Genomic DNA, 10,879 nt, shown 5'->3' on the forward strand with positions numbered 1-10,879 from the left:
CTTGGATTTCATAGGAATGAACCTTCATTGTTTCCAAGTGTTCAACCAATATTTATAACTTAGTTTTCCCATTGAACCAAGGTTTTGGGATCTCCAATTCACAAGGTTGGGTTACCGCTATAAATATTTTATTTCGTGGGTTTTAAGCCCATTCCTCGTAACAGCTTGTACATTTGATCTCTATTTATTTCTTTAGTAAATGGATCCGCTAGGTTTTCCTTTGATTTCACATATTCAACAGAAATAACCCCGTTCGAGATCAATTGTCTTATGGTATTATGTCTTCGTCGAATGTGACAAGACTTACCATTGTACATACTGCTTTGTGCTCTTCCTATTGCCGATTGACTATCACAATGAATATTAATGGAAGGCACTGGCTTATTCCAGCGGAATATCTTCAAGGAAATTTTTCAGCCACTCGGCTTCTTCCCCAGCTTTATCTAATGCTATGAACTCGGATTCCACAGTGGATCGAGCTATACATGTTTGCTTGGATGATTTCCATGACACCGCTCCTCTACCTATTGTGAATACATATCCGCTAGTGGACTTGGAGTCTTTTGTGTCAGATATCCAATTGGCATCACAGTATCCTTCTAAAACTAAAGGATATTTAGTATATATCAAACCATAGTTCAATGTATATTTTAAATATCCAAGCACTCTTGTTAAGGCTTTCCAATGTTCCTTACTTTGATTACTTGTGAACCTACTTAACTTGTTTACTGAATATGCAAGATCCGGACGAGTACAGTTAGTCAAGAACATTAGACTACCAATTATGCTTGCATATTCTAGTTGTGAGATGGGATCTCCTTGATTCTTTGCTAAATGAACACCTAAGTCTATAGGTGTTCTAGCAGGACTACTGTTTAAGGCACTAAATCTTTCAAGTACCTTTTCAATATAGTGAATTTGTGATAAAATAATTCCATCAGATATTCTAGAGATTTTAATCCTTAATATAATATCACATAGCCCCAAATCTTTCATATCAAAAGACTTTTTCAGCATATTCTTGGTATTTATAATCAACTCATGATTACTTCTCATAATCAGCATGTCGTCTACATAGAGGCATACAATAACATAAGCTTTTGCATTCCCTTTAATATAAACGCATTTATCACATTCGTTGATTTTGAAACCATTTGACTTCATTGTGGTGTCAAATTTTTCATGCCATTGCTTAGGTGCTTGTTTAAGTCTATATAGTGACTTGACAAGTTTACACACCTTCTTTTCTTGTCCGGGAACAACAACCCCCTCGGGTTGTTCAATGTATATTTCCTCTTCCAGTTCTCCATTCAAGAAGGCTGTCTTCACATCCATTTGGTAAATCTCAAGGTTATGCAATGCAGCGATAGCTATGAGAACACGAATAGATGTAATCCTAGTAACTGGAGAGTATGTGTCAAAGAAGTCATATCATTTCTTTTGTTTGAACTCTTTACCCACCAAGCGGGCTTTATATTTATCTATAGATCCATCTTCTTTGTATTTCTTTTTAAGGATCCACTTGCATCCTAAAGGCTTGCAACCCGGAGGGAGATCAGTCAACTCCCACGTATGATTATGCATGATGGATTCTATTTCATCATTTATAGCTTCTTTCCAGAAAGGAGCTTCAGGATTGGATAGAGTTTCTTGAATAGTTCTTGATTCATCATCTAACATGTAAGTCATAAAGTCAGGACCAAAGGACTTTTCAACTCTTGCTCTCTTTCCACGTCTTGGTTCTTCATTGATTTCTTTAGAATCAATAGTGGATTCATAAGACCGTTTAAGAACCTTATTTTCTTTCCTTACAAGGAAAGTTGGATTCAAAGAATATTGCATTCCTTGATTCCATAATTGTTCATTCACTTATATCAGGAATTGTTGACTCATGCACCAAAAACCTATATGAACTACTATTATAGGCATATCCAATAAAAATTCAGTCAACAGTTTTGGGTCCAATTTTAACTTGTTTTGACTTTGGTATTTCTACTTTCGCCAAACACCCCCACACTTTTAGGTATTTGTAAGATGGTTTGCGACCCTTCCATAATACATATAGAGTTTCATCTTTCTCTTTGTGTGATATTTTATTAAGAATGTGGTTTGCAGATAATATTGCTTCCCTCCACAAGTTTTGAGGTAAGCCAGAATTTATCAACAACGCGTTCATCATCTCCTTAAGAGTACGATTTTTACGTTCTGCAACTCTATTTGATTGAGGTGAGTATGGTGCTGTATTTGATGAATTATGCCAGAGTTAATACACAATTCTTCAAATGAGCCACATATTCTCCACCTCTATCACTTCGAATCATTTTGATTTTTGTACTCAATTGATTCTCAACCTCATTCTTATAGTTTTTGAAAGCTTCTATAGCTTCATCCTTGCTTTTCAATAGATAGACGTAACAAAATCTTGTACAATCATCAATGAATGTTATGAAGTACTTTTTCCCACCTCGAGTTTGCACAAGTTTTAAATCACATACGTCAGTGTGAATTAATTCGAGTGGTTTAGTACTTCTTGTCACAGAACGAAATGGAGTTTTTGTCATTTTTGCTTCAACACAAATTTCACACTTTTGTTGTGGATTTCTTTTAAATGCATGTATTACATTTAAATTTGCAAGTCTTTATGAGATGTTGAAGTTAACATGTCCTAATCTTTCATGCCATAAATTAGAACTTTCGAACAAGTAAACAGAATCATTAACTTTATTCTTCGCCTCGTGGCGGTAAACACTCACTATATTCATTTTGAAGAGACAATTATCTTGGTACCTTTTTCCTACAAATACACCATTCTTAGTTAGGACAAATTTGCCCGATTCAAACACGAGTTTAAAGCCAGCCTTACTTAACAAGGAACAAGAAACCAAATTCTTTCGAATGTCTGGCACATGCAGCACATTCATCAATGATATCTCTTTGCCGGAAGTCATCTTTAATACCACTTTGCCAATTCCTACGACCTCAGACATCGTAGAGTTTCCCATAAACAATTTCCTATAACTTACAATAGTGTAGGATGAGAACATTTTTTTTCCAGCACAGATGTGGCTAGTAGATCCGGTATCTACCCACCATTCCCTTGGATTATCTACCAAGTTGGTTTCAAAAACCACTGCGGATAGATCAAGTTCCGATAGGTCTATTGGTACATGCCTATCTTCGATGACGTTGGCTTGCTTTGGTTTCTGATGTTTGTTGTCTTTCCTTGGAAGGCGACATTCTTTTGCCATATGATTCGGTTTGCCACAGTTGTAGCAAGTTCCTTTGAACTTCTTGGCATGCCCTTGTTTCTTCTCATTTGTAGGGCGCTTTCTCTTGTGATTGGTGCTTGATTCTGTCAGATTAGCCTTGGCCTCGGCCTCCATTGTCCTTCTCTGTGTTTTGGCTTCAGAAGTTCTGCTATCTTCCTCAATTCGAAGCCTCACAATCAGATCTTCAAGTTTCAACTCCTTGCGCTTGTGCTTAAGGTAGTTCTTGAAGTCTTTCCACATGAGTGGAAATTTTTCAATAATAGCCGCCACTTGGAATGCTTCATTGATATTCATTCCCTCTGCCAATAAGTCATGAATTATAATTTGAATTTCTTGTACCTGACTTATTACATATTTGGCATCCACCATTTTGAAGTCAAGGAATTTGCCAACTACGAACTTCTTGACTCCTGCATCTTCTGTCTTATACTTTTTCTCCAATGAGTCCCACGATTCTTTGGCTGTCTTGACAGAACAGTAGACACTGTAAAGCATGTCGTCAAGTCCATTTAAGATATAGTTGCGGCAGAGGAAGTCATTGTGGTTCCATGCATCAACAGCATTCCTTCGTTGCGAGTCGGTATCGCCTTCAGATATGACAGGAGGGGACTCTGTCAGGAACCGACACAGGCTCAATGTGGTGAGATAGAAGAGCATTTTCTGCTGCCACAGTTTGAAGTCGGCACCAGAAAACTTTGCAGGCTTTTCGTCGTGAGTGGGAGCAGTAGGGACGGTAGGCATTGGCGCAGGAGCAGTAGGAAGAGTCGACATTTTTCAGAAACGAGAAGAGAAGTAACTTCGTCTTGCGATTGTGTGTTGAACTTATTCTCCGGTTCTAAAAATCGGGTCTTGAATCACGAACAAAATAGCAGCAGAAAGAGCAAGTCGAGGCAATGAATCTCCTTTGTCCGCAAGACGAAATTTCTCGTATATAGTGCTATACGTTGCAGGAAATCGTCCCTAAGATACGACTTCAATCCGAGATTTTGCAGCACTATAAGTCTTGAATTAGCAAACAAAATATGCAGGAACTTTCAAGTTTTTTTTTCGAAAATTGATGCAGCAATATGAGAAGAGGAGATGAAGCAAAAAATTCAGCAACCTTTGAATATGGTTGGAGGGATTATTTATAGATGAGCATCGGTTGCGTTGAGGAGACACGTTTCTCCAGACCGGATGCTTAGAAGAGACACGTTTCTAGGCAAAGGACACACGGTTTGGTGGAAAAGCAGCCTGGAGCAGGTGCAAACATAGCCAAGAGACGCACACACTGATTGGAGCTTTCGGAAACAGAAAGGCATGCGCGCCTTGTTCTGTCCGCAAAGCACATTTCCAGCAAGGTTCGCGCACATGCGTGCCTTGTTCTGCCCATCACGCGCATGTGCGCGGATTCTGGCGCCCATATGCATGGCATCTTCTGTAATATGCTATCACTGGCTTCTCATGTGCTTTGTCAACAAAATTATTTTCAAATAAATTTTGTCCAAAAAGATTAATAATGGTCAAAGACCGCACCGGACCGGGCCGGACCGAGCGCGAGCGTGTGTGTTTCTCCAAGACACAGCTTATTAATGTCTTCCCCTTCTAAAAACTTCTGGTACCTCTTGGGACCCAAACCCTTAGCTTAAACTAGGAGCTTATAAGAGAGACTTCATANCGTTATTTTAAATTTGAATTATTTAATTTTCTTTATAACATGTCACCTAATCTTCCTGCTAAATGCCTCTACTAATTAACATTGCTTCTTGTTCTACCAACACTAGAATCTGAATACAACACCTAACCAGTAATTTGACATGATATGATCGAAGCTAGGCATTGCAACGATCTTACATCATATTTTACAAAGCAATAAAGCATCTGCCAATCATCTTCCCTTGCAACCACCATGGCGTCGTAATACTAGAAGAGTGTTTTGCCTTTCAATCACCTTCTTTCTCGTGCTAACGACATTATGGGCATGACTGAGTCAAGGGAAGAAGCCTGCCTCGATTATCATTCCTGTGGCCTAGCGAGCCAAAGAGAGCTGAGAGCACGAAGCCTTGAAAAATAGTCATTTATCAAGAGAAGTGCCCGGGCTGATTGTTTGGTTGTTAGTATACGATGCATTTGTTGTAGAGTTTGCTGCCGCAGGTTGTCAGCCTAGTGAGAAAAAGAAGATGCATCGTCAGTAGAAATAAAATGTTGTACAAGGATACATTGTGTAGCAACGACCATTGTCTCTCACAGTCCTACGTGGCTGCCTGTGTTACACAATGATCGAATTGTACAGCTTCGGGTCCTACTTGGTTCCAAAAAATTTTGTGACAAAATCACCCCACCTATTATTTTCGGCACGATGGTAGACATAAGAATACAATACAACAGTTTGTGTTGGAGCATCATTGCGCATTCGGTACACATGAGTTTTTGTTGGTCAGGGGACGAATGAACTTTGGCATTTGGTATTACATCCTCATAATCCGTTAATAGTATTTTATACAACATACGGTCCCATATCCAAAGAACGTACACATATTTATGGGGAAGATATATTACCTGTCGAATAAAACCTTCCAGAGTTCCCAACTTCCCCATGGCCATTGCCATCTGCCCCATATAATTAGCAACGTTTCCAGACGAACCTTCGGATCCAGAGGAACCAGTGGCCAATGTCTCGCCTAAGGATTGCTGCAACGCATCCATACCTTGCGAAAGAGCATCTTCGGCTTGATGAGATGATTGTTGCAAATTGAATATACCCGTCAATTGCTTCTCTGAAAGTGGCTCGAGTTGGTTCACAAGAAGCTGCAACATCACATCACAAGCCAGTATCAGAACCTGAACATTAACATCACTCACGATTTTTTTTTTCACATAATAATAACCTCGTTTTATTGCATCAATAGATACTTCTGTTAGCATCAAATTTTAATATACCTTGAGGAGTTCTGATGGACGGAATCCACCAATCCACAAAAAACACCTTTCCGCCGGCGTCTTCCACATTCCTAATAAGATGTGAAATACATCGGCCTTGGCACCGTTACCTTTCAGCCTGAAAACATCGTTAAAGTGTGTTATCGCATTATTGACAATGTTCCGAAGCTCCACGTCATTTGTGTGTGAATTGACTGCAGTTCGCAGCTCATTTATGAGCCGATTCTGCTCTTCCATCCACCGTGCGTATTCTGCATCAAATGCCAATACCCCTGCAGAACAAAACAACGTTAAGGTTTGGTTTAAATTACTTGATGATAATTAGCTAATATTACATTTACACCCCCCCTCAGTCGTAGGAAGCTTTCAAGGTCTTGATCTTCTTCAGAGGGTATCCCTGTAAGTTAGCCCAAAGAATCGTACCATTGGCACTCCCCGTATGAGATTGATCTGCCGTGCTTGTAATGTACACACCCTGCTGACGTGCTCGCTGCACTTCCTGCTCTAGTTGGGTTAACTTCATGCGACTATTCTCCAGCTGCTGAACATATGCCTAGAGCCATAAAAATCATAACTTCATGGATCTAGGATTTCCATTACGATACCTCGATTCTTAAGTGATGAAACAACAAGAACGAGCTAAAAATTATAAACATACTTTCTTCCTCAATCTGCTCTTTCTCGCAGCTTCACGATTTTGTGCAAGCCTTCGCTGTGCCTGAACATTACAGAATATTATAAGAATCAAATAAGCACTTACTAAAATAAAAACTCTTATGAAAATGCAACACCTTTTGATCTTGGTTTCTTTCTTTCGATTTATCAGTGGAATCGGAGATCACCACAGCTGCAGATTGACCCATTTCAAACTGCACCACAAGTATGAATGTGCGATCACAAATGCAGTGAAAAGAAATGAATGAACACAAAGCCACACTCCCAAATTTCTTGTACGTTAATTAGGAGATTACATGAAGACAACTCACCTGTAGATTTTTATCACCAGGTTCCGCGTCTGTTGAAGTATCCGTACGGGAGCTGGAATCAGCCATGTTGGAATCTCCCCAGTTCTCATGCTCAGCATTAGATGCAGAAACTATATTCGGCATTGGTGCCAGCGACTTATGAAACTGTATTACTTGAGATCCCGGGAAAAGCGTGCTAGTTGAAGGACGAGTCTACATATTAGACATTTAAAACTTATCACAATCTCAACAATCAATCCCATAAATAATAAAGCAATTAAGGTACAAAGCCATTAGATAAGTGATAGTTACCATATTGAATGCTTGAGAATGGAGATCAGCGCCTGATAGTCGGCCATCCGCAGCCGAAGTAAATCTCGGACCTATCAATGAAACAATTTTCTTGGATGAAGATAAAATTCTAACAACAGAAAAACATCTGGATTTTTTTAAAAAATATCTCTTTAAAACTGCAGGTTTCGAAAAAAGTGGCTTTTGGTTGGTTTTTACTTCAAAAAACCACTTAAAAATGCACAATTCCCTGCTACCTCGAAACATAAGGCAGTGTTTGCTTCTTTTAAAAAGCCCTGATTTACAGATTATGGCATTGAGAAAATGCTCGTGAGAATACATTCCGCTAGTTTATGAATTATAGCATCGAGTGAAGCCAGATTACACTTCGGATTAGTTCGAACTTATAAATACTGGCACCTTCATCTTTCCCATAGCTAAAAGTATTTTTAGAATATCAAAAGATAATAAAGCAAAGGATCAACCAACTTCAATGTATTACAGGTGGCAAATGCACAGTGTATAAGTTCGGAAACATGATTGTTATCCAAATAAAATTGAAGAAACTTGACAAAAACCAAGTAACAAACTACAAAGATAACTAAAATCATTATACTTACTTTGGCTGATACCACTGGGATCTCCGACACGAAATCCCATGTATTGCTCGAGGAGCCCATAATCTGAAAGTCGTGAAGATTGTGTTGCATTAGCTTCCGTACCCCTGCAATCCACAAGGTACGCTTCTCATAAGATGTAAGCTAATGAACATATACTCAAACATAGGGAATTCAAAAACGATTTTCCGTACATCATCAGCATGGAAAATGTCATAATCGAGCACTAGCTCTGTGAGAAACTATGAGAATGATTAGTAAGTTCATTTAGGCTCTTCTTTCGGACTAATAGCCTAAAAAGGAGGTCATCACAATTAGCTATCTGCAAAGAAGATGTATTCTTCGTTTTACTTTTTACATGCATTTGGGCCTCCTTTGGGTAACTCGAACTGCTTTTTTAGTGAACCAACTCCAACAAGTAAATGCTGGTACAAGCACAACAAAAGCTTAGCGGAGTAACTATGCTACATGAAATTCAATATAAGCACAACTAATCAGCATTAAATGTTTCAATAATAATTGACAAAATACAACTAAAACTACATCCTAGCAACTACTTTTCCCCTTTTCAACAACTTTTTAACTCAATTCAATTGTTATTGTACAAAAATTAAAGATTTGTCTAATCTTGAAAATTTTCAACTATATTAGATTCACAGCATCCGCAGTTCATTAGAACTCAAACTAATGATTTATTTATCAAAACAAGAAGAAAAAGGTAGTCCCCGTCTCTCTTCAATCTTACTATAACAAATAAACGATTTTGATAAAGGGAAAAAAACATATTTTCGCATCCCTAAACCTTATAATTTTTCCTATGCTAATAACACAAAGTGAGATGCCGCATCATCATGTTTAAGAATTATTTTGGTTTCAAATTTCATCTGATTCCCGTTTTCAGTTTTCACTCACTGTGCTTACAGACGGAAAAGAAAATACAAGAAACTGAACCGTAAAAACAATTAACGCAAATTATACAACGATAATTTCTAATAAAGGATTCGCAAGAATTTGTTGCAGCAATAAATTTCACATAATCACCGCATGTTCGAGTATTCACGCACCAAAAGTGTGTTGGAAAAAAGAACAGAGAGAGAGAGAGAACGAAGTACAACAATATTACATGGGATTTGAAACTGGCGTCTGAGAAAAGAAGCTTGGCATCACAGAAGTGGCACTTCTTCTATTATTATTATTATCCTCTGCACCAATTTTTATCTTTGTACCAGCCATAAATCATCACCACCTCCTCCAATTCTCAAACCCGAGAAACAAGATGAAAATCTCCAATCTTCTTTGGCCAAGAAAGTTGCGAGTATTCGAAAGTCAACAGGAAAATGGGCACAAAGACCAAATCCCAGTTAGTACACAAATCAAACACGCAAAATCAAACTTTCCAAACGCACCAAAGTCGCCATAAACATAACGCTGTGGAGTGTAAACCCTTCCCGCAAGGCCTCGAAAACATGTTAAAAAGTAAGAAGGATACCGAGACCTGATGCTTACAGCTGGTATTTTCAGGCAAAGATCAAGTGTTCTGGGAGCTAAAAGACAAAAAGATTTGATCTTTTCAGCTTCCAAAAAATTAATAAAAAGTTAATTGGATTGCTCTAAATATAGAATCCGATTTAAAAAATTCCAAAAAATTTACCATTTTTATCTGGAAATTTCTCCCGCACCAAGAAGACTTTCTTGTCAAGCACAATATTCAAGGGACCTTTAAGATTCTTATTTTTTTTTAAATGTATTTACGTATTATTTGGAGACGTGGCTTTCAGATTGTTCCAAGCAATGCGTCATTTTCGTCCAAGCATTTATCCACTTTTGAAAGCATCCTCCTTTTGTCAATAGCCTTTTCCAGCCTCCTTTTGTCAATAGCCTTTTCCAGCCACAATGGAAGATTGCAGAAATCCCCCTGTACTTACTTGAAATTGTACTTGTCGCAGTATAATTCTGGTAGAAAGTAATTTATAACCCATGTTTGTGTTCTTTACTTTAAGGGTCATTCTCCCATTTTTCTTTTTCTTTTTCTTTTTCTTTTAGTATAATTTTTTTCTATAAATTTGGTGAAATAATTTAAAATGTTTGTAAGAAACTTTTCTTTTTTTGTTTTGTTTTGAAGATATGTTTATAAGAAACTTACTTATATTGAATTACAGATAATAGTAACTCGGGAACATTTATGATTTATTTTTGCAACATTACTTTGTATATTAAGCATTTATATAAACTAAGTCTAAATATGTACTTGAATAAATTTTTTTATGGTTTTAATTTTGATAAAAATATGTTTTTATTATTATGATTTTTTATATGTACGAGATTTTCTGATTTCATCGGGTTGTTCTAGATAAAAAAAGAAAAAAGAAAAAAGAAAAAAAAAGCCACAAAGAGCATTCTAATATATTATATATAACCAGTTTTTTTGTTTGGTACCATATAACTGGTAATTTTATACCGTTAAGATTGAAGCTTGAATCTAACTCAATCTCAAAAGCTGTTAGAGATGATTGTCAAATTCTATATTTACAACTCTCAATAACTTAATCCGGTCGACGTGAGAATTTGACACACACTCACGCCCAAAAATGAACAATTGAAACGTGAAGTTTACATGACATTATCGAGGGTAATAGGACAGTGCAACATATAACGTTGAAAGTCAATTCAAGATGAGAAGATTGCTCAAGTTTATCCATATATACAACTCTCATGGACATAATCCAGTTGATGTGAGACATTAACCACATGTGTATGAATAAATGTTACTTAGTACAAAAATGATTGTGACTTTTTATTAGATTTAGTTATTTTTAGA

The 10,879-nt window shown here is 37.3% G+C and overlaps 1 protein-coding gene across 2 annotated transcripts; it reads right to left on the minus strand.

Annotated features, from left to right (window-relative positions):
• Positions 1–4,927: 4,927 nt before the first annotated feature.
• On the minus strand, positions 4,928–9,334 carry LOC140982924 (transcription factor HBP-1b(c38)-like). 2 transcript variants are annotated; one of them, XM_073449719.1, is made up of 11 exons: positions 9,185–9,318; positions 8,256–8,486; positions 8,065–8,168; positions 7,466–7,536; positions 7,175–7,366; positions 6,980–7,057; positions 6,847–6,906; positions 6,612–6,741; positions 6,189–6,460; positions 5,808–6,056; positions 4,928–5,411 (listed from the first exon to the last, which is right to left on the minus strand). In XM_073449719.1, the coding sequence occupies exons 2-11, from the start codon at positions 8,276–8,278 to the stop codon at positions 5,265–5,267; spliced, it is 1,326 nt and encodes a 441-aa protein (XP_073305820.1). In that variant the 5' UTR covers positions 8,279–8,486; positions 9,185–9,318; the 3' UTR covers positions 4,928–5,264. The 2 variants fall into 2 exon arrangements, with proteins under 2 accessions (XP_073305820.1, XP_073305813.1); XM_073449712.1 differs by lacking the exon at positions 8,256–8,486 and having other exon boundaries at positions 9,185–9,334.
• Positions 9,335–10,879: the final 1,545 nt, after the last annotated feature.

This window comes from Primulina huaijiensis, chromosome 1, assembly GCF_012295235.1.
Source record: "Primulina huaijiensis isolate GDHJ02 chromosome 1, ASM1229523v2, whole genome shotgun sequence".
In the NCBI taxonomy this organism is placed as follows: Eukaryota; Viridiplantae; Streptophyta; class Magnoliopsida; order Lamiales; family Gesneriaceae; genus Primulina; species Primulina huaijiensis.